Source organism: Salvelinus namaycush, chromosome 8 (assembly GCF_016432855.1).
Source record: "Salvelinus namaycush isolate Seneca chromosome 8, SaNama_1.0, whole genome shotgun sequence".
Classification (NCBI taxonomy): domain Eukaryota; kingdom Metazoa; phylum Chordata; class Actinopteri; order Salmoniformes; family Salmonidae; genus Salvelinus; species Salvelinus namaycush.
Genome location: NC_052314.1, coordinates 12,107,661 through 12,131,655, shown reverse-complemented (window position 1 = coordinate 12,131,655; position 23,995 = coordinate 12,107,661). Strand labels below are relative to the sequence as shown.

General features: G+C 43.4%; 1 protein-coding gene across 1 annotated transcript; it reads right to left on the bottom strand.

Moving 5' to 3' along the window:
- Positions 1-2,653: 2,653 nt before the first annotated feature.
- Positions 2,654-23,833, bottom strand: washc4 (WASH complex subunit 4). Its single transcript, XM_038999282.1, has 30 exons — positions 23,732-23,833; positions 22,941-23,080; positions 22,570-22,623; positions 22,232-22,297; positions 22,020-22,065; positions 21,877-21,944; positions 21,684-21,766; positions 21,302-21,448; positions 21,105-21,225; positions 20,593-20,716; positions 20,357-20,484; positions 18,373-18,533; positions 16,352-16,478; positions 16,130-16,255; positions 15,911-16,018; positions 15,598-15,744; positions 15,312-15,391; positions 15,025-15,130; positions 14,645-14,761; positions 10,116-10,284; positions 9,790-9,944; positions 9,016-9,090; positions 8,702-8,941; positions 8,316-8,491; positions 8,008-8,094; positions 7,748-7,895; positions 7,094-7,190; positions 6,245-6,441; positions 5,904-6,000; positions 2,654-4,536 (listed from the first exon to the last, which is right to left on the bottom strand). The coding sequence occupies exons 1-30, from the start codon at positions 23,790-23,792 to the stop codon at positions 4,475-4,477; spliced, it is 3,513 nt and encodes a 1,170-aa protein (XP_038855210.1). The 5' UTR covers positions 23,793-23,833; the 3' UTR covers positions 2,654-4,474.
- Positions 23,834-23,995: the final 162 nt, after the last annotated feature.

Here is a 23,995-nt window from a genome sequence, read left to right as displayed (position 1 = left end):
GAATGTGTATATATATGTATGTGTATACATATATATATATATGGCATCTATTTTGGAGAAAAAATTGCCCTGCCTTGTACCTCATCTTTAGGAGGTCAGCATGGAGTACAATATGTAGATAAAACAGGACATTTCTGGATCTGCTGGACAGGGCATCATACTCGGCACTGTGGGCACTTACGAAGAAATACAAATTAAAAAGACAAACAAGGACAGGCCTGATTCTCAGGAAAAACAAGGACATCCACCCCTAAAGTCCAAAGCAAGAGGACAGACGGACACATTTCACTCAAAGCTGTTTAAACAGCAGCCTTTCATAAGAAAAGGAAAAATGAATAATAATTTGAAGGGGAAAAAATCACACAGACCAATCTTGTATTTTCTGACGTTCAAAGCTTCTTTTTAATAAAGCAAAAAAGGCTTTCCTGAACTACTGTTGTCTGGTTTCTGAGGGGGGGGCATTCTTAATGAGAACCAAACACATTTGACACTATATTTACACTGAGTGTCCAACACATTAAGAACACCTTTCTAATATTGAGTTGCACCCCCCCTTTTACCCTCAGAACAGCCTCAATTCGTTGGGGCATGGATTCTGCAAGGTGTCGAAAGCATTCCACAGGGAAGCTGGACCATATCCAATGCGTCCCACAGGTGTGTCAAGTTGGCTGGAAGTCCTTTGGGTGGTGGACCATTCTTGATACACACGGCAAACTGTTGAGCGTGAACAACCCAGCAGAGATGCAGTTTTTGACACACTCAAACCTGTGTGCTGGCACCTACTACCATACCCCATTCGAAGGCACTCAAATATTTTGTTTTGCCCATTCACCCTCTGAATGGCACACACAGTCCATGTCTACAGGCTTAACAATCCTGCTTTATCCTGTCTCCTCCCCTTCATCTACACTGAAGTAGATTTAACAAGTGACATTAACATTTACATCATTTAGCAGATGGTCTTATCCAGAGCGCCTTACAGGAGAAATTAGGGTTAACTGCCTTGCTCAAGGGCACATCGACAGAGCCTCGTCAGCTCAGCGATACAAACCAGCAACCTTGGAGCTACTGGCCCAATGTTCTAACCACTAGACTACCTGCCAAGATCATAGCTTTCACCCGGATTCACCTGGTCAGCCTGTCATGGAAAGTGTTCCTAATGTTTTGTCCACTCAGTGTATACAAAACGATTTCCAACGGTCCTCTGAGTTGTATCTGTATTATCTGTGTATAACCAGTGTATTACTGACCTGCTGATACAGACAGGACCATTTCTGGGCCAGTGGTGTGGAAGGAAGGAGTAGGGTTGGAATAGGTAGGACTAATACAGGTCTAGGCTGATAATAGATCATTCTTGAACAGAGATGTGATAATCACAAAATAGAGGATATTTCTTGAAGTCATAATTGGTTTGTGATTTGTGCCTAATGAGGAATTATACAAGTAAACACAACCTCAGTTAACCCAGAACTAAAATCTTGTGTAATTTGGTCAGATGCAGTGTGTTCGTGAGAGATTAGTAAACACACAATGCATTTCTTTAGAACTCTCTTTTATTACCATGACGTATCTGTAAGTATACAATACACTAATCATGGTTATTAAACACAAATGCCTTGGATTTACTACAGGTTAATCAACATAAACAAGACATTAGAATTAGGATGCCAAGCTGATGGCTGAAATGAACCAACCTGGGTATCAAACCAATCCATTGACCTACTTCTCTCTTCTACAGTTAGGATTAGGGTCACAGTTCTGCCCAAAAGTCCTTACTGACTCCAACCCTGTCACTCTCAATGGCTGCGTTTACACAGGCAGTCAAATTCAGATTTTTTTTTTCTCCACCAAATGTTTTCTTGACCAATCACATTAGATCTTTTAACACCAGATCTTTTTCAGAGCTAGTCTGATTGGTCAAAAGACACTCAGAACTGGTCCCTTAGATTTTAGCTATCACTTATAGCTACCATTTCATCAACATAGTTTTTTCTCTCTTAATAACTCATCTTCATTCAATAATAGAATCAAAGCATAATTTTGTGCATGTAGTTCAGATCAAATAATCAAGGTGGACAGACACTTGTAGGCATGTCGTTGAACCAAAAACAAAGCCTGAGGGATCAACCTTGCCTACATTTCTCTATTCAATGTGCACTTATGGTCTACGGCCCTGTGTTTTCAGCTATCATCAGTGTTGTAAAGTACTTAAGTAAAAATAATTTAAAGTACTACTTACTGTAAGTTGTTTTTTTGGGTATCTGTACTTTACTATTTATATTTTTTAATACCTTTACTTCAATACATTCCTAAACAAAATAATCTACTTTTTACTCAATACATTTTCCCTGACACCCAAAAGTATTCGTTACATTTTGAATGCTTAGCAGGACAGGAAAATTGTCCAATTCACACACTTATCAAGAGAAAATCCCTGGTCATCCCTACTGCATCTGATCTGGAGGACTCACTAAACACAAATGCTTTGTTTGTAAACGATGTCTGAGTGTTGGAGTGTGTCCGACTATCCGTAAATTAAAACAAGAAAATGGTGTCATCTGGTTTGCTTAATATAAGGAATTAGAAATTATTAATAATTTTACTTTTGATACTTAAGTGTATTTAAAACCAAATACTTTTAGACTATTACTCAAGTAGTATTTTACTTGGTGACTTTCACTCGAGTAATTTTCTATTAAGGTATTTTTACTAAAGTATGATGTCTGGGTACTTTTTCCAACACTGCTATCATGTAACATGACCAAGATTTGAACCTTTATTTGAAGCCTTTTACAGAAATGAGAATTACACCAAAAATAAAAACAACGGTCTGAGGATGCTGCTGCGCTAATTTACATAAAAAGAAAAGGGGACAGTTTAAAAAAAAAGGTTACAATCCAGGTCATGTGACATGATTGCCCAAAACACAGGACCCTATGACATCATGACTTGGCATGTTAAGACCCTGCTTTAACCGATGAAATACTCAGCAGACAGGGCTATCAAGAACACATATCAAAACCACATTAGCCGTACCATTGGTAGACAAAAAAACAAGTCCTTTACTAACATGACAGCATGCAACAAGGAAACATAGATCTTTATGATGATACAGGAACCCTTTGTGTTTAAAGGAAAATATTGATTTGAACATAAAAGATTAAGTGCTTTGAGTCATAAAATGACATTGAGAAAAACTCTAAATGGACTGTAACCAAATAGTAAAGGGAGTTAGTATTTTTTCTACTCTTCATTGTATTTATGAAGTATATTCTCAACTAGTATTTTATGTATAGAAACATACACAATATAAGTCATCATTGAACAATCAAAAAGGCACCCTGGCCTGTACTTAAAGAAAATCACAATGGCAAGGAGTGAAATCCAATAGAATTTCATATAAACATAAAATGTCTACCAAGTCATGTCTGTCTTTGAAAACATTCATGAAGTCAAATGTGATGCGCACACAACGTCATAATCTTCTATGGAGACATTACAGAGAATAAAGCTACCACAACAAATCACTCTTCTCTTCTGCAAGAACATCTGATTATCCTGTGTGTTCATTCATTGTGATGCTCAACATTATAGGGACAAAGGCTATGATGTCAGCACTGCAGAAGAGGAAGCAGACATGTTAGGATTTAGACGTGAGCTTCAGCATTATGTCTAAGGACAAAAAGTGGAAAGTAACATGTACACACACATACAAATCCATCAATGTAATTGATTACATCATCATCTCCCTGATATCGGAGTCATTAATTACAGAGCTGCTGATTTTATCATATCAAAATAATCTCTGGCCTGTTGTGCCACTGGACATCTAGTCTATTCAGGCTGATTAAACAGTCTGAAGACACACCTCTGTCTCTCATTATTTATTACAACCAATTAAATGTAGCCACAGAAAATAAATAACATTTTGCCTGACATGAACTACTCATTCCCCCTAAATAAATGATAAGCAGTCCAGTTAACGCCACAAAGTAGCTAATCCATACATACAGAGAAAGAGACCGACAAAAGAGAGAAAGAGCGAGTGTTTGAGCATTTGAGAAAGAGATTATATTTTATTAACGATGAGACACCTCCATGGGGGCATAATCATGAGATGCTTCGCAGACATGGGACCAGAATCACATGAAGCAAATCATTACTAGAACCCTCTCTGCCTCTCTCACCAGAGCCTCCCAGGACCAATCCAGAGCTTAAAAGGACAAGCAGTTCAGGGGCAAAGAATGGATTTTTCTGCATCATTGTCCTGTTTTCTGCTAAGGGGGGCTTCCATGTCTCTAAGAACACACTCCAGTCTTCAACTTTCCCTCTTGTATCACAAGACATGACAGTAGTCTTCTGCCCCGTTTTTCCCCACCTTGCCCTCCTCTCCATCCAGTGGAGTACCCCTGTCATCCAGATTAGTCCCAGAACTGATATTTGAACTCTGACCTAATGAACTCATGAGTGTCCCTTAGCAGTCCCTTAGAAGTTCAGAGCCATCTGTACATGTGGGCACTGCTCTGGCAGCCGCTTCTGAAAGACAGAAATAAAGACGGTCATTTTTACATAACATTATTCACCATTAGCTGATGGCATAACGTCAGCTGATCTTCCTGTAAATTGCATTGGTACTCTCTTTATAAAGCCATTATGCAAAACACAACCATCATTACATGAATAGAAAATGTATTTCCACATCTCTCCTCTACAAAATAGAAATTATTGATTGAGGAACAATCTTCTGAGGAATGTGGCTATTTGTCTTGATTGTTTTTGTACTGATCTGATTTTGATAAAATTTTGTCTCATGAATTGTATGCGCAGGGCTCCCTGTTTAAATAAAGGTAAAATAGAAAATTAAATAAAAACACGATTGACCTCCCCCAGTGAACCCTCCTCAAAAGGTCAAATGGGAGGGGGGGCTTATATTTGTTCTGTTTCACATGTACAAGTCTGTGGTGTGAAATAGTTTTTTTGCATATCCAACTCCCCGAGACACCCTTGGAGAGATGGGTCATGGCTAGGGATCAACCATTATTGACAGCTGGAGCAATTAAATCAAATAAAATGGTATTTGTCACATGCGCCGAATACAACAGGTGTAGACCTTACAGTGAAACGCTTACTTACAAGCCCTTAACCAAAAATGCAGTTAAGAATAAAAAATAAAAAAAGAGATAAGAAAAACAAATAATTAAAGAGCAGCAGTAAATAACAATAGGGCTATATACAGGAGGTACAGGTACAGAGTCAATGTCAATGTGCAGGGGCACCGGTGTCGAGGTAATTGAGGTAATATGTACATGTAGGTAGAGTTATTAGTGACTACGCATAGATAATAACAGAGTAGCAGCAGCGTTCCGGGGAGGGGGGGGGGCAATGCAAATAGTCTGGGTAACCATTTGATTAGCTGTTCAGGGGTCTTATGGCTTGGGGGTAGAAGCTATTTAGGAGCCTCTTGGACCTGGATTTCGCGCTCCGGTACCGCTTGCCGTGCGGTAGCAGAGAGAACAGTCTATGACTAGAGTGGCTGGAGTCTTTGACAATCTTTAGGGCCTTCCTCTGACACTGCCTGGTATAGAGGTCCTGGATAACAGTAACCTTGGCCCTGGTGATGTACTGGGCCGTACGCACTACCCTCTGTAGTGCCTTGCGGTCGGAGGCCGCAAACAACAAACAACAACAAAATAGCATGGTTGGTTAAGAGCTGATAACACTGCAGCCCTACCCTCCTGCGCCAAATAGGGTTAAATGCCTTGCTCAAGGGCAGATCAAACGATAGTTTGAATCCCAGAGCCGACTAAGTGAACAATCAACTTTTCGGTTCCTGGCCCAACACAAACCGCTAGGCTACCTGCTGCCCTCGGCAAGACTACCTGCCCACCCCCATGACCCCTGACCTCTGTCCTTCCTCTCCTGGGTCTCCTCGGCGGCCGTCTTGTCAGCTCTGAAGAAGATCCGAGCGCTGCTCAAGGAGAAGTGAAGCAGTTCAAACTCCTATAGGAGACAACAGAGAGGGGGCATTACTGATTGATTGGTTGGATTGATTATTTCAGTGTCAACACACAAAGCTGCCAAGCTCATATTCCCCTCTGCTCTTTTTGCAGCAGTAGGTAGGATACCCATTCCCCATAATCACTGGCCCAGGATCAGATATTGTCAAACCCCCATGATGGTCAAGGCTAGGACTTGACGTTGAATAATCTAATTCTAGATCGGAGGTCAGTGGTCAGCCATGTACCTGCAGGTAGATGTCCAGTCTCTTCTGGGTGAGGTTCATTGTCTGCAGGAGCTTCTCATCCTGACTGGTGGCCTGGACATTCTGCTCCTTCACCACAGCACTCATCTCCTTCATGTACTTCTCCCTGACTGCCTGGAACCAGTGGAGGGAATCAAACTCCAAGTACTGGTCCAGCAGCTTAAGGATGTAGGCCACACCTGTAGCAGGAGAGTGGAGAGGAGAGGGAGGAGTAGGAGGGAGAGGGAGGTGTAGGAAGGAGAGGGAGCGGTAGGAGGGATTGGGGGGGGATGGGGAGGAGAGGGGGGGGGGGGGGGGGGGGGGGGGGTAGGAGGGAGAAAGGAGAGAGGAGAGGGAGGGGTAGGAAGGAGAGGGAGGGGTAGGAGGGAGAGGGTGGAGGAGGGTATGAGGGAGGAAGGAGAAAGAGCAGAGGAGAAGAGGGGAGAGGGAGGAGAGGGAGGGGTAGGAAGGAGAGGGAGGGGTAGGAAGGAGATGGGGGGATGGGGAGGAGAGGGAGGGGTAGTAGGGAGAGGGTGGAGGAGGGTATGAGGGAGGAAGGAGAAAGAGCAGAGGAGAAGAGGGGAGAGGGAGGAGAGGGAGGGGTAGGAGGGAGAGGGTGGAGGAGGGTATGAGGGAGGAAGGAGAAAGAGCAGAGGAGAAGAGGGGAGAGGGAGGAGAGGGTGGAGGAGGGTATGAGGGAGGAAGGGGAAAGAGCAGAGGAGAAGAGGAAGGGAGAGAGAGGTGAGAGTGAGATAACAACGATCAGTGAAAATCATCAACAGCTAATGTGAAAGTTTTATCCTATCCTACTACATACAGTGATCTGTGAAAGATCATACCACACTGACTCACCCATGGCAAAGCCATCGTCTGTGAAGGCTGCCCCTCCTTTGTTCTTCTTGTTGAGTTTCTCCTTGCAGCCGATGGAGTGCTCCACAAAATTCACCGTCTGAAGGAGAAAAGGAAAGGTTGTATAAGAGAAGGTATCTGCTGCTTCAGAACAGAAAGTTAGATGGACAGGGAGAGAGAATGAGAGATAAACGAGAGATATCTCCCGGGTGGCGCAGTGGTCTAGGGCACTGCATCGCAGTGCTAGCTGCGCCACCAGAGTCTCTGGGTTCGCGCCCAGGCTCTGTCGCAGCCGGCCGCAACCGGGAGGTCCGTGGGGCGACGCACAATTGGCATAGCGTCGTCCGGGTTAGGGAGGGTTTGGCCGGTAGGGATATCCTTGTCTCAGTATGTAAAAATGTAATAAAATGTATGCACTCTACTGTAAGTCGCTCTGGATAAGAGCGTCTGCTAAATGACTAAAATGTAAATGTAAATGTAATAAACAGATACACATAAAGGAGAGAAGGATATATTCCAAAAGAGAGGAGTTGACAAACTAAGAGAGAAGGATGGACAGACTGCTCAGAGATGGGTGAATGCCTGAAAGACAGAGAAGAAGTGCTCAGACATGAGTGGGTGAAAGAGATGAATAGAGAGATGCGTGAAAGGACACACCAGAGGAGGTACGATCATGTAGAAGTTTCTCAGGTGCATGTTCTTGATGCTGCGGAACTCGGGGGCGAACACTCCCACCAGCATCTTGAAGTACTCTGTCCCCTCGGCAGAGTTACTGGTCAGATCCCCCAGCACAGAGTCCAGCAGGCTGAGAGGAAGACACATTCAGAAGAGATAAGAATACTTTAGCCCATAGAGAGCAATTGTTTTGGTTAAAGCTGTGTGAATTGAAATACATCATCAGGTGCACACAAGCATACCTGGCAGCTTTCTGGGTCTCCTCTGAAAGCCCCTCCTCCTTCACCAGCTCCTCAAAGTTCACTATATCCTCCAGGTCAGGGACAAACCTGTGAAACACACAATATACAAGTGGGTTTATGGTTCACCATTTACTATTGAACTAGGTTACCCACAACCCCCTTTACAGTACTACATCTCCAAAAACAACATTACCCATAACCCTTACAGCACTAAATCTCCAAGCTTGGAACAAACCTGGGAAACACAGTGTAGAACATTCCATATCTTAAAGTGTTATAACGTACTATCAATGCCCTGTGTCTGGTACCTGATGGCGCTGCTGCAACAGTGGAGTCCTCCAGAGCGGATCATGCGAACGTAGCCCATGGCATTACCGATCTGGCTAATGAGCTGTCTAAACTGGTCCAGGTAACTCTGCCCGTCTGGGGTGATGCCAAGCTTCCTGATGCCACGGTTAAACTTCTCTGCCCTCTCAAACGGGTACTAGATCAAACATAACACAGACATACAGATATGGCAATACAGTCAGAGGACATGTCAGACCGGGAGCAACACTCCTGTTTGTTTTTAAAACCGGAGCCTTTTGTGACTAGTTCTTCTATTCCCTACAAGCTAAAGGGAAAGACCGGTCATAAATGTATGACTTCACAACAGGTTTTTCCACAACTGAAGAGGTGAAGTGAGCCCCGTTACCTTCTGGTCTGACTGGTCTTTGGTCTCCCTGAAGAAGCGGATGTCTTTGATGAGTCTGGACTTTATGTGCTCGTCGTACATGAACTGACTGAAGATGTAGAACTTCTTCCTCAGGAACTGGTAGGTGAAGTTGACCGTGGTGTTCATGATGCCCGTGCCGTGGGTGCGGATGGAGTTGGCGATGTGGCGGATGTTGATGGTGTTTAGGTGCTTGTTGTTGCTTGTCTTCTCAATGAAGATCTGAGGGACAGACAGACGGGTGAGACAGACCGGTGAGACAGACAGAACAGGTAGGAGAGAGAGACAGATCTTACCTGGTTGTTGAGGTTGTAGAGATAGCGGGATACAAACACATGGATGTTCCTCATGATCTCCAACACGTCCAGTCCCTGGACAAAGCAAAAGGACACTTAGGCCAGGATTCAATCAAATAGCGCTGTGTCGACTATTCGCCATTGTTAGATTCTGGGTTAAACTTGGAACATTGTTATACTCAGCAGTGTAGTATCTGACGAGTGAAAGAGAGTGGTTTTTACATCAGAAGTTAATGGTTATCTGTAGGAGCCAGATGGCTTTGGAATGTGTTGGGTGGACGGGAGGAAGTCACAGGTTTGCTATAGAGGATACGGGTGGAGATCTTTGGATAAGGCATCAAGGGGGTTGAGGTCAGGTCAGATCCCCTTAAGGGAGAAACAATGGTTTATTACCCTATCACTTTGTCTTCCTGTCGAACCATAAAATATGTAAGGATTGGAGAGAAGGAGAAGTGCGAGTAAATAGGAGGAATATACTTGTTTTGATGGAAACATGTTTTGTCTGAATGCAGCTGTATTGACCCTCTGGGAAGATTTAAACTTGGTTAAGCTTTCATAATGTCCGTTGAGTGTTTTAGAACCTAAAACCATTTAAAAGGTAATTTCCGATTGAGCCGACATAGCCTAGGTAGCTTTTACCATGAATACAGTCTCCGGCGAATGCGTTAAAAAGGTGCATAGCCGGAAAAGCCGCTCGGATTGAATCCTGGCCTCAGCAGACTTCATCGACTGACTGACACACACACACCGCACACACACCACACACACACACACCTGTTCTAGGGTCTGGCTGGGTAGATGTGCCTCTGTCATCATGAGTCCGTAGCGCTGTGTTGCCAGGTTCCTCATCTCGCTGTAGGTGGCCCAGTCATGCAGAGCCACTGTGGTTAGGTTATAGAACGTCTTATCCAGGTAGTGAGTCACGTAGGCTGTGAGGACGACACACACACGGTGAGACATACTCTGAGACAAAGACACACAAATATGCATAGAATAGACTGAACACACATCTTGGTAAAGGACTTGCAAAACCCCGCACACACACCACACACACCACAGTGCTGTATCCCAGGGGCCCACCCAGTGCAGTACGTAGCTACCTTTAATGTGTATGAAGCGGTTGAAGAAGCGGATGGGTTTGAGGTAGAAGAAGTGGGCCATGTCCTTCATGCCCACCTTGAAGGGGTTCCTGTCGTCCAGCTTCAGGTGTGTGTGGACAGACAGACGCAGGTCCTTCTCTATCTCTTTACACAGCTTGTCCAACAGATGCTGAGAGGAGAAAGGGATGAAGGGAGGGAGGTGGAGGGTGAGATTTATACAGGGGATATACAGGACCAGTCAAAAGTTTGGACACACCTACTCATTTAAGGGTATTTCTTAATTTTTACTATTTTCTACATTGTATAATAATAGTGAAGACATCAAAACTATGAAATACCACATATGGAATCATTTAGTAACCAAAAAATCAAAAAAAGTTAGACAAGTTAAACAAATCAAAATATATTTTATATTATTCAAAGAAGCCACACTTTGCCTTGATGACAGCTTTCCACCATCAAGCAACTATGATGAAACTGGCTCTCATGAGGACCGCCACAGGAAAGGAAGACCCAGAGTTACCTCTGCTGCAGAGGATACGTTCATTAGAATAACTGCACCTCAGATTGCAGCCCAAATAAATGCTTCACAGAGTTCAAGTAACAGGGACATCTCAACATCACCTGTTCAGAGGAGACTGTGAATCAGGGCTTCATGGTCGAATTCCTGCAAAGAAAGCACTACTAAAGGACACCGATAAGAAGAAGAGACTTGCTTGGGCCAAGAAACACGACCAATGGACATTGGACCTTAGGAAATCTGTCCTTTGGTCTGATGAGTCCAAATTTGAGATTTTTGGTTCCAACTGCTGTGTCTTTGTGAGATGCAGAGTAGGTGAACGGATGATCTCCGCATGTGTGGTTCCCACCGTGAAGCATGGAGGAGGTGTGACGGTGTGGTGGTGACAATGTCTGTGATTTATTTAGAATTCAAGGCACACTTAACCAGCATGGCTACCACAGCATTCTGCAGCGATACGCCATCCCATCTGGATTGCGCTTAGTGGGACTATCATTTGTTTTCAGCAGGATAATGACCCAAAACACACCTCCAGGCTGTGTAAGGGCAATTTGACCAAAGAGAGTGACTGAGTGCTCCACAATCACCCAACCTCAACCCAATTGAGATGGTTTGGGATGAGTTGGACCGCAGAGTGAAGGAAAAGCAGCCAACAAGTGCCCAGCATATATGAGAACTCCTTCAATACTGTTGGAAAAGCATTCCAGGTGACTACCTCATGAAGCTGGTTGAGAGAATGCCAAGAGTGTGCAAAGCTGTCATCAAGGCAAAGGGTGGCTACTTTGAAGAATCTCAAATATAAACTATATTTTGATTTGTTTAACACTTTTTTTGGTTTCTACATGATTCATGTGTTATTTCATAGTTTTGATGTATTCACTATTATTCTACAACGCATAAAATAGTAAAAATAAATAAATAAAAACAGGAATGAGTAGGTGTGTCCAAACTTTTGACTGGTACTGTATAATTAATTAATTAATTAATATATATACAGTGGCAAGAAAAAGTATGTGATCCCTTTGGAATTACCTGGATTTCTGCATAAATTGGCCATAAAATTTGATCTGATCTTCATCTAAGTCACAACAATAGGCAAACACAGTGTGCTTAAACTAATAACAAACAAATTATTGTATTTTTCTTGTCTATATTGAATACATCATTTAAACATTCACAGTGCAGATTGGAAAGACCCCCAGGCTAATGACTTCTCCAAAAGGTAATTGGTGTCAGTAGCCAACTAACCTGGAGTCCAATCAATGAGACGAGATTGGAGATGTTGGCTAGAGCTGCCTTGCCCTATAAAAAACACTCGCAAAATTTGAATTTGAGTTTGTCTGATGTGACCCATGCCTCGAACAAAAGAGATCTCAGAAGACCTAAGATGAATTGTTGACTTGCAAAAAGCTGGAAAAGGTTACAAAAGTATCTCTAAAAGCCTTTATGTTCATCAGTCCATGGTAAGACAAATTGTAATATAAATGGAGAAAGTTCAACACTGTTGCTACTCTCCCTAGGAGTGGCCGTCCTGCAAAGATGACAGCAAGAGCACAATGCAGAATGCTCAATGAGGTAAAGACGAATCCTAGTGTCAGCTAAAGACTTACAGAAATCTCTGGAAGATGGAAACATCTCTTTTGGCGAGTCTACGATACGTAAAACACTAAACAAGAATGGTGTTCATGGGAGGACACCACAGAAGAAGCCACTGATGTACAAAAAAAGGCACAGCACAGCAACATCAAAACCTCATCCCAACTGTAAAGTATGGTGGAGGGAGCATCATGGTTTGGAGCTGCTTTGCTGCCTCAGGGCCTGGACAGCTTGCTATCATTGACGGAAAAATGAATTCTGAAGTTTATCAAGACATTTTGCAGGAGAATGTAAGGCTCTCTGTCGGTTAATTGAAGCAACCCGATTGAGATGCTGTGGCATGACCTCGAGAGCGGTTCACACCAGACATCCCAAGAATATTGCTGAACTGAAACCGTTTTGTAAAGAGGACTGGTCCAAAATTCCTCCTAACTGCTGTGCAGGTCTGTTCTGTAACTACAGAAAACATTTGGATGAGGTTATTGCTGCCAAAGGAGGGTCAACCAGTTATTAAATCCAAGGGTTCACATACTTTTCCACCCTGCGTTGTGAATGTTTACACGGTGTGTTCAATGAAGACATGAAAACGTATAATTGTTTGTGTGTTATTAGTTTAAGCCGAATGTGTTTGTCTATTGTTGTGACTTAGATGAAGATCAGATCACATTTTATGCAGAAATCCAGGTAATTCCAAAGGGTTCACATACACAGTGGCAAGAAAAATTGTGTGTGTGTGTGTATGTACAGTGAGGCAAAAAAGTATTTAGTCAGCCACCAATTGTGCAAGTTCTCCCACTTAAAAAGATGAGAGGCCTGTAATTTTCATCATAGACAGACTATGACAGACAAAATGAGAAAAAAAAATCCAGAAAATCACACTGTAGGATTTTTTATGAATTTATTTGCAAATTATGGTGGAAAATAAGTATTTGGTCAATAACAAAAGTTTCTCAATACTTTGTTATATACCCTTTGTTGGCAATGACAGAGGTCAAACGTATTCTGTAAGTCTTCACAAGGTTTTCACACACTGTTGCTGGTATTTTGGCCCATTCCTCCATGCAGATCTCCTCTAGAGCAGTGATGTTTTGGGGCTGTTGCTGGGCAACATGGACTTTCAACTCCCTCCAAAGATTTTCTATGGGGTTGAGATCTGGAGACTTGCTAGGCCACTCCAGGACCTTGAAATGCTTCTTACGAAGCCACTCCTTCGTTGCCCGGGCGGTGTGTTTGGGATCATTGTCATGCTGAAAGACCCAGCCACGTTTCATCTTCAATGCCCTTGCTGATGGAAGGAGGTTTTCACTCAAAATCTCACGATACATGGCCCCATTCATTCTTTCCTTTACACGGATCAGTCGTCCTGGTCCCTCTGCAGAAAAACAGCCCCAAAGCATGATGTTTCCACCCCCATGCTTCACAGTAGGTATGGTGTTCTTTGGATGCAACTCAGCATTCTTTGTCCTCCAAACACGACGAGTTGAGTTTTTACCAAAAAGTTATATTTTGGTTTCATCTGACCATATGACATTCTCCCAATCTTCTTCTGGATCATCCAAATGCTCTCTAGCAAACTTCAGACGGGCCTGGACATGTACTGGCTTAAGCAGGGGGACCCGTCTGGCACTGCAGGATTTGAGTCCCTGGCGGCGTAGTGTGTTACTGATGGTAGGCTTTGTTACTTTGGTTCCAGCTCTCTGCAGGTCATTCACTAGGTCCCCCCGTGTGGTTCTGGGATTTTTGCTCACCGTTCTTGTGATCATTTTGATCCCACGGGGTGAGATCTTGCGTGGAGCCCCAGATCGAGGGAGATTATCAGTGGTCTTGTATGTCTTCCATTTCCTAATAATTGCTCCCACAGTTGATTTCTTCAAACCAAGCTGCTTACCTATTGCAGATTCAGTCTTCCCAGCCTGGTACAGGTCTACAATTTTGTTTCTGGTGTCCTTTGACAGCTCTTTGGTCTTGGTCATAGTGGAGTTTGGAGTGTGACTGTTTGAGGTTGTGGACAGGTGTCTTTTATACTGATAACAAGTTCAAACAGGTGCCATTAATACAGGTAACGAGTAGAGGACAGAGGAGCCTCTTAAAGAAGAAGTTACAGGTCTGTGAGAGCCAGAAATCTTGCTTGTTTGTAGGTGACCAAATACTTATTTTCCACCATAATTTGCAAATAAATTCATTAATGTGATTTTCTGGATTTTTTCCCCTCATTTTGTCTGTCATAGTTGAAGTGTACCTATGATGAAAATTACAGGCCTCTCTCATCTTTTTAAGTCGGAGAACTTGCACAATTGGTGGCTGACTAAATACTTTTTTGCCCCACTGTATATATATCTTTTTTAAAGCTACCCTAAGCAACCCCATCTCACCTCTCCTCTCAGCTGCTTCTCCCTCCCTCTTCCCTCCTCACCTCATTGAACACCTCCATGATCTCTGTGTCGTAGCTCTCCAGTAGCTGGTCACATGACTCCATGTGTTTGGCGTGAAGCATGGTGGGTACGCTGTCCCTCAGGGCGCTGAACATGTACTGCACGAGCCAATCATAAACAGTCACGGGTAGGAGTGACAGCAGGACCGGTGAAACATATCCAACGACCAGGACAAGGGACAGCCAAGGGGACCAATCAATGCATCAAAAGCGACAACAGGAACCAATGAGAAGCAGAACAGCGAGCTACATATTGGTAGAGAAGTGCTGGCAGTTGATCATGTTTATGGATAGTATGTTATGAAAGTGAGAGTAAGGATATCGCTTGAAGCTGAGAGAATAGAGGTGTGTTCAGTGCTTACATGTATCCGTGCAGCATCTACAGCATGGTCATACACATCATCCAGATATATGGGAAATACAGCTCTGTGCCAGTACAGGAAACTACAGTCACACTGGACCTTCACCCTGATCAGAGAACAGTGATATATTACATACCGGTACATTACATTCATATACTTACATTTATCAAAAAATGTAGGTTTCAGGTGTTTTTCCTGGGTTTTTAGTTTGCTTAAATAGAACTGAAGACTTGTGTTAGGTCCTATAGCTAATGCCTAGGCTTTACCGGGCAGTGTGTTCCCCTCACCTCTCCTTGAGCTCACTGATCAGGTCCAGCTTCTTTAGCACCAACTGCAGCGGGAGCAGCTCCTCGTCTTTGAAGGTTTTCTTGAAGAATTTGTCGGAAGTTACCATCGCAACATAACCTTCAGTTCACGTAAATATTTTCACCAAATTCCCAGTTGGACGATTCCTGGATTTTCTGCTTATTCCCTCCTGATTCTAGGAATATTCCAACTGGGATTCTTGGAAAACCTGGAAAATTACCAGAATTTTTCAACCCTAGGCAGAAGAAACTTGAATAATGGTCATACCATCTGTGTTCCCACACTGAGGGCCAGGGAGACCACTAGGCGGCGCTCTTTAGTGCTGGGCCCATTGAGAGCGTTCTCTGCCATCACCAGAGAGGACAGCACATCCAGACGCTGCTCGCTGTACTTCTTGTCAGAGATCACCCTTTTCTACAGAAAGAAACATATTCAAACTGATGGGAGAAATTATAGAAATGTGTTTCTTTGTCAGATGTGAATATGAGGTGTATAAATGTTGCATTTCTGTAATCCCCTGGGTGTAAATTGAATTTCCCTACACAAAAAAGATACTGAATTGAGATGAGAGTAGTGTTACCTTAGCGGTGCCAATGGAGTTGAGGGCCTGGGACTGCAGGTGCTGGGTTATGTGGGAGACAGAGTCAGCCACCACCATGGACCGCCTGTGGAACGTGTGCTCCACTGCCTGACCAGGGAGGAAGTGACATCACACCTCTTTAAACAGCTGTGTTTGATACATTCACAATGTTTTATCTACAATTATTTATCATAATGCACAACAAATTAGCACACACACCTTGAGCAGCTCGACCAGTCTGCAGAGGGCTTTGACGGAGGCCTTGGTCATGGGTCTCTGCATGGACATGTACAGGTTCATGGTAGTCTTGATGATGGTGCCGATACTGTAGGCATACAGGATACCCTGCAGGGGAGACATGGAAAATAATATATGACATAAAATCATCCCCCTGGTACGTTTGAGCAGTTTCTGAAAGGTTAGTTAATAGTCAGTCCACACCTGCACAAAGACGTTACACCTGCTACTGAGGTCCTCTGACAGCTTGTCGTTGCGCTGCTCCTTCGACGAGATGGCCTCCATTTTCATCATCCAGGACGTCACAAACACATAGTAAGACTGAACATCCCTGACAGGGAGAGATAAATCATACATGTACATTACCAGTTAAAAGTAACTAATTCAAGGGTTTTTCTTTATTTTACTATTTTCTACATTGTAGAATAAAAGTGAAAACATCAAAACTATGAAATAACACATATGGAATTAGGAAGTAACCAACATTTTTTTTTTTATATAAAAAATAAAACGTGTTCAACAAATCAAAATATATTTCATATTTTTGATTCTTCAAAGAAGCCACCCTTTGCCTTGATGACAGCTTTGCACACTCTTGACATTCTCTCAACCAGCTTCATGAGGTAGTCACCTCGAATGCTTTTCCAACAGTCTTGAAGTAGTTCCCACATATGCTGAGCACTTGTTGGCTGCTTTTCCTTCACTCTGCGGTCCAACTCATCCCAAACCATCTCAATTGGGTTGAGGTCGGGTGATTGTGGAGGCCAGGTCATCTGATGCAGCACTCCATCACTCTCCTTCTTGTTCAAATAGCCCTTACACAGTCTGGAGGTTTGTGTTGGGTCGTTGTCCTGTAGAAAAACAAATGATCATCCCACTAAGCGCAACCCAGATGGGATGGCGTATTACTGCAGAATGCTGTGGTAGCCATGCTGGTTAAGTGTGCCTTCAATTCTAAATAAATCACAGACAGTGTCACCAGCAAAGCACCCCAAGACCATCACACCTCCTCCTCCATGCTTCACGGGGGGAACCACAAATGCGGAGATCCTCCATTCACCTACTCTGCGTCTCACAAAGACACGGCGTTTGGAAACAAAAATCTAAAATTTGGACTCATCAGACCAAAGGACAGATTTCCTGCGATCTAATGTCCATTGCTCGTGTTTCTTAGCCCAAGCAAGTCTATTCTTATCATTTGTGTCCTTTAGAAGTGGTTTCTTTGCAGCAATTCGACCATGAAGCCCTGATTCACACGGTCTCCTCTGAACAGTTGATGTTGATATTGATATGTGTCTGTTACTTGAACTCTGTGAAGCATTATTTGGGCTGCAATCTGATGTGCAGTTAATTGCCGATTTCTGAGGCTGGTAACTCTAATGAACTTGTCCTCTACAGCAAATCAAACTTTATTTGTCACGTGCGCTGAACACAACAAGTGTAGACCTTACCGTGAAATGCTTACTTACAAGCCCTTAACCAACAGTGCAGTTAAAGAAAGAAGGTAACTCAAGCACAGGTAACTCTGGGACTTCCTTTCCTGTGGCGGTCCTCATGAGAGCCAGTTTCATCATAGGGCTTGATGGTTTTTGTGACTGCACTTGAAGAAACTTTCAAAGTTCTTGAAATTTTCCGGATTGACTGACCTTCATGTCTTAAAGTAATGGACTGTCGTTTCTCTTTGCTTATTTGAGCAGTTCTTGCCATGGTCTTTTACCAAATAGGGCTATCTTCTGTATACCCCCACTACCTTGTCACAAAACAACTGATTGGCTCAAATGCATTAAGGAAAGAAATTCCACAAATGTACTTTTAACAAGGCACACCTGTTAATTGAAATGCATTACAGGTGACTACCTCATGAAGCTGGATGAGATAATGCCAAGAGTGTGCAAAGCTGTCATCAAGGAAAAGGGTGGCTACTTTGAAGAATCTCACATATAAAAAAAGATTTCGATTTGTTTAAAACTTTTTGATTACTACATGATTCCGTATGTGTTACTTCATAGTTTTGATGTCTTCACTATTATTCCACGATGTAGAAATTAGACAAAATAAAGAAAAACCCTGGAATGAGTAGGTGTGTTTAAACTTTTGACTGGTACTGTATATGTTAACTCAGAAGACACAGGAAACAAACTATGACTCCCCTCATGCTCAACTGTAATCCAGGGGTTAAAGCAAAACAAATCGTGTAAATGTGATGGATTGACTGATGGACCTACTTGGTGAGAGTCTGTGCTCTCTGCTGCAGATATGCGTCTCTCTGTGCTCTAACGCTCTGAACACTCTTCTTGTCCATAAGCTTGGCTGCAGCCGGGACCTTGGCCATGAGGAAGGTGTCAGGGAACCAGATGATGTTAGACGTTAGAGTCACTGCAGGCACCTGGGGGGAGAGGAGAAGGGAGAGGGATGGAGAGAGGGAGAGAGGAGGAGAAGGGAGAGAGGAGGAGAGGATGAGAAGGGAGAGAGAGGGAGAGGATGAGAAATGAGAGAGAGGGAGAGGATGAGAAGGTAGAGAGAGGGAGAGGATGAGAAGGGAGCGAGAGGGAGAGAAGGGAGCGAGAGAAGGGAGAGAGAAAAGATGTGAGAGGGAGAGAAAGGGGAGAGGATTGAGAAGGGTTAAACCACCGCACTCCCACAACATAAATATACTAAACAAAAATAAAACACAACATGCAACAATTTCAAAGGTTTTACTGAGTTACAGTTCATATAAGGAAATCAGTTAATAGAAGTCAATTCATTAGGCCCTAGTCTATGGATTTCACATGACTGTGAATACAGATATGGATCAGAAAAGGATGTTGGTTGTGGCCTGTGGAATGTTGTCCCACTCCTCTTCAATGGCTGTGCGAAGTTGCTGGATATTGGCGGGAACTGGAACACTCTGTCGTACATGTCGATCCAGAGCATCCCAAACATGGTCAATGGGTAACATGTCTGGTGAGTATGCAGGCCATGGAAGAACTGGGACATTTTCAGCTTCCAGGAATTATGTAAAGATCCTTGCGACATGGGGCTGTGCATTATCATGCTGAAACATAAGGTGATAGCGGCGGATGACTGGCACAACAATGGGCCTCAGGATCTCGACACGGTATATCTATGCATTCATATGGCCCCAGATAAAATGCAATTGTGTTCGTTGTCCGTAGCTTATGCCTGCCCATACCATAACCCCACCGACTCCATGGGGCACTCTGTTCACAACGTTGACATCAGGAAACCGCTCACCCACACGACTCCGTACACACTGTCTGCCATCTGTGAAGATGCACACTTCTCCAGTGTGCCAGTGGCCATCAAAGGTGAGCATTTGCCCACTGAACGTTACGACGCCGAACTGTAGTCAGGTCAAGACTCTGGTGAGGACAACGAGCATGCAGATGAGCTTCCCTGAGACGGTTTCTGTGCAGAAATTCTTCGGATGTGCAAACCCACAGTTCAGCTGTCTGGGTGGCTCGACCAACCCGCAGGTGAAGAAGCCGGATGTGGAGGTCCTGGGCTGGCGTAGTTTCACAGTCTGCAGTTGTGAATGTAATGTAAATGTAACCTTTATTTAACAAGGCAAGTCAGTTAACAACAAATTATTATTTACAATGATGGCCTACCAGGGAACGGTGGGTTAACTGCCTTGTTCAGGGGCAGAACGACAGATTTTACCTTGTCAGTTCGGGGAATCGATCCAGCAACCTTTCGGTTCCTGGCCCAACACTCTAACCACTAGGCTACCTGCCGCGACATTCCTGCAGTCAGCATACCAATTACACACTCCCTCAAAACTTGAGACATCTGTGGCAAAATGTCAAATTGGCTTTTTAATTGTGCCCAGCACAAGGTGCACCTGTATAACGATCAAGCTGTTTAATCAGCTTCTTGATATGCCACACCGGTCAGGTAGATAGATTATCTTGGCAAAAGAGAAATGCTCACCAACAGGGATGTAAACAAATTTGTGCAGAATAATTTGAGAGAAATAAGCTTTTTGTGCATATGGAACATTTCTAGGATATTTTACATCAGCTCATGAAACATGGGACCAACACTTTAAATGTTGCATGTATATTTTAGTTCAGTGTAGAAAGAGGGGGAATCTAATCGCAACTACTATGATGGGTTGCTAATATGTCTATGTTGCGTTTATATTTTTGTTCAATGTATGTTCACACACAAATACAACTACAGAACCTGAAGTCAAACACACACCTTTTTGCAGATGTCTAGCAGGGCTTTGTAGAGCTTCTTGTCGACAGTTCTGAAGATGTGAAAGTGAAGAACGTAAAGTCCACAGACCCCAGCATACTTATCCCTCTGGTCTATCTCTGAGGGCTCACCTAAACAGACCCCAGACACACAAACTAACTAAATATACACATCAGATTTCAAGCTTCATTTTCTGTCCAGTAAACAACGCTGAAATGTGTTGGACCAAAGAGACTGACCGATCTTTGACTCCACGTTGGTGAATATGGTGCGGATGTTGAGGGCAAACTCTTCAGCGAAGGCACTGTTTTTAGAGACTGACACTCCCTCTCCTGGGTCGTCAAACCTCTGCTCCACACACGCCTGGCCAACACACACAGACAGATGGGTGAGTTCAGGAGTAGTAGTAGTACCCCCTTTCAGCAAGGTGTTCAGAAACAAAATCTGAAACCTTCATGCATATTCAAATCAAATTTTATTTGTCACATGCACCGAATACAACCGGTGTAGACCTTACAGTGAAATGCGTACTTACAAGTCCTTAACCAACAATGCAGTTTAAAGAAAAATAGGTATTAAGTAAAAATAGCAGTAGCGAGGCTATATACAAGGGGTACCGGTACAGAGTCAATGTGCGGGGGGCACAGGTTAGTCAAGGTAATATGTACATGTAGGCATTTTGAATGAGACCCAAGTCACCTTTACCAGGAAGTGATGTCACCAACATGAAACCACTGAAGGGCGTACCCACCTGGAATATCATGCCGTCCAGCAGCTGTCCCTCTAGCTTCAAAAGCAGCTTCTCAAACGGCTTCAGCTTCTCCTCTGGGATGGCAAACTTCCCAGGGTTATGATGCACTGACTTCAGTAACCTAGGACGGAAGAGAGACTAAATAAATATATCTCCTTTATCTTTCTGTATATCATCATGCATCTGTGTGTTTGTACCTCTTGTACATCTTCCAGTGGTCTTTCAGGGTGCCGTGATTCTCCATGATCTCATCCAGAGTGAGCAGAACCACCAACAGCTCCCCCAGGTGCTCATACACTGTCTGAAAATGAACTCCGGACGACTCAATGATTTTTGTGACTCCCCTGAAAGATCAATAACAGTAAAAAATAAAGCTCCAGTAAATGTGTGTGTCTGCATGGGGGTGCATGTGTGTGTGTGTGTGTGTCTGCATGGGTGAGTGTGTGAGTGTCTGCATGGGTAAGTGTGTATGTGCGCGTGTGTGTGTGTCTGTATGGGGGTGCATATGTGCTTGTCCAGTGGCTGGCCAGCGCACACATGATATTTGGTTCTGGGTGCCAAGATGAGTCCATGTCTTACTTGTTGCTGTTGTAGAGCGCCGCCAGCTGATGGACAACGTTGACCACCACCTCAAAGCACCGCGACACAAAACAGGACAGCTCCTACAGCGGAGAATGAGGAAAAGAAATTGAGAGATAAAGGGAGGGACATTCCTAGAACTACAATAAATCTCCCCTGGGTAATTCCTCAGTTTTACTCTCTCACTACTGACCTGAAAGAAGGAGATGAACCGGCCCATCTGAACCTGTGACTCTCCTTCAACCACACAGCTGTCTGACACTGGAACACACACACAGTTAGATAGACAAAAAATAACAATAATTCAATAAAGCTACATAAATCACAGATGATTACCTCCTTCACCATAGTACAGCAAGCCGTTGTAAAACTTGATTTCCCCCTACAGAGGGAGACAAAGGCATATACAATACAGTAAGTTGTATACATCAAAAACTGTTGCAATGACTCGCTGCCATTCCTGAAATAGTTACATGTGCAAACAACACACACAGTGTGCAATTAAAGTTGAACAAGACCTTTTATCAATGAAGAAACATCAAGCTTACCTCATACTTCAGCTTTTTAACCTCACTGCAGAGGGCTGCATACACTGTAATGACTTTGTTCAGAACCTGTGGAGAGCAAAGACCAAAGGAATATCAACTGCACACTTGTACATTTGAGTTGCAATCTTAGACCCGTTCCCTTCTTAGTAAAATTGCAAGACTTCATTATGATCTCTTGGATCACAGCCAGCAAATTCATAGCATCGTGCTGCTAGGGATTTACAATACTCCCCTAACAAAATAACATACATGAAACAAATATATTTCTGGCTTAATTAACTATTATTACAGTTTCATAATTCAAATGTCTGAGGAAAGTTTATCTTGGCTTCATTTACCTTGTTGTCAGTTTTAATCAGTTCCAACAACGAGGACTGTTCATATGGGAGAAGCTGAAAGAGGAAGAGGATTGAAAAATTGTTTTGTTTCATGTCCCCATAGAATCCACATAGAATAATGGAGAATGGACAGTCCAATCAAAATCCATGCTCTATGATTTATCGATAGAGCTGTCTGTTCTATTCATTCTATTATGGAGATCACCATCACTGAAGGTCACTTAATTCTCAGTCAACATGATCCCCAAGTCATGACACTGACTGCAGCCAAAACACGAGCACTGGAAAACTGGCCCAGATTCAGTTCCAGCAGGACAATGTCTCTGGAAAGTTAACCTGAATGAATGTCAGGATGAGAGAGGGAGAGATACCTTCAGGGCTATGGGGTCCAGGGTGAAGTCCCACACGTCTCCTATGGAGTCGTCGAGAGCGTCCTCAATGCCTTTCAGCTGAGAGGTGTACTCCTCCAGAAACTTCCCATAGTTCTTCTGCTGCACCTCCGTATGGATCTCTGGAGGGACAAACAGACAAGACATGATCATAAGATTAGCAGCACAGCAATGTAAATCCGGAAGAAAGAGGATACACTTTGGATGCATTAGCTTTTAAGTTACAGCACTACTGTGATGCCTGTACTGTAGCCTCCTGTCAACTCAACTGTCAATCATATGAATGAATTGCTAGCTGATGCGGAGGTGAGAGTTATGGGTCTAAGTTAGCTAGCTACGTGGCTAACAGAATTGGTCGTTATTGCTTTTTTAATGGGTCAAACGTGCACTGTATCTTTCCTGAAAATCTAGCTGTGTAAGGCAATGGTTACCTAGATAATGAATTCAACATGACAGCCATGACGGCCTGTTGCTGGCCAGTATTGTGCAACAACAACACTAGGATTAACAAGACGTTTAAACCAACCATCGCAAAATATAATAAATTAGCTAGCTAACTTCTGACATTTGACAGGCGCTTTAACATTATCGTCTGGTAAGAAAAAAAACCCATTGCGGCTCAGGCAAAGCGAAGCTGGGCCAGACAACTTGCTAACGTAGATCACTAGCCACTCAAGCTAATTTGCCTGGCTTCAAGCCCATGAGAATTTCACCGGCAAGCAAATCATACTTTTCTATCCGGATAGTTAAAAATCTAACTAAAAGTTACTTACTCGTAGACCCATCATCAAATCGATCGAATTCCCAGTCAGGAGAAATCGCTTCCACCGCCATCGCAGTGCGATTGCTCCACTGATGTTAGCGGTAACCGTTGGAGAAAGTGAACGTGAATCCCATGATTTGCCCCATGACTTCAGGGTGTTTATGGGTAATGTAGTTTTTACAAAATACTGTACAGGCGCAGTGTTTCTAAACCTGTACTGTCTTTGGTACAGGTGTGTTGGGGATACTACTCAAATTGATATACACTGTGGTTT

Coding starts and splice junctions, on each gene's coding strand:
- washc4 (XM_038999282.1), bottom strand. CDS start 23,792: ATGGCGGTGGAAGCGATTTCTCCTGACTGGGAATTCGATCGATTTGAT. Junction 22,298..22,569: donor TGATTAAAACTGACAACAAG/GTAAATGAAGCC, acceptor TGCTCTCCACAG/GTTCTGAACAAAGTCATTAC. Junction 15,745..15,910: donor ACTCCATTGGCACCGCTAAG/GTAACACTACTC, acceptor TTCTTTCTGTAG/AAAAGGGTGATCTCTGACAA.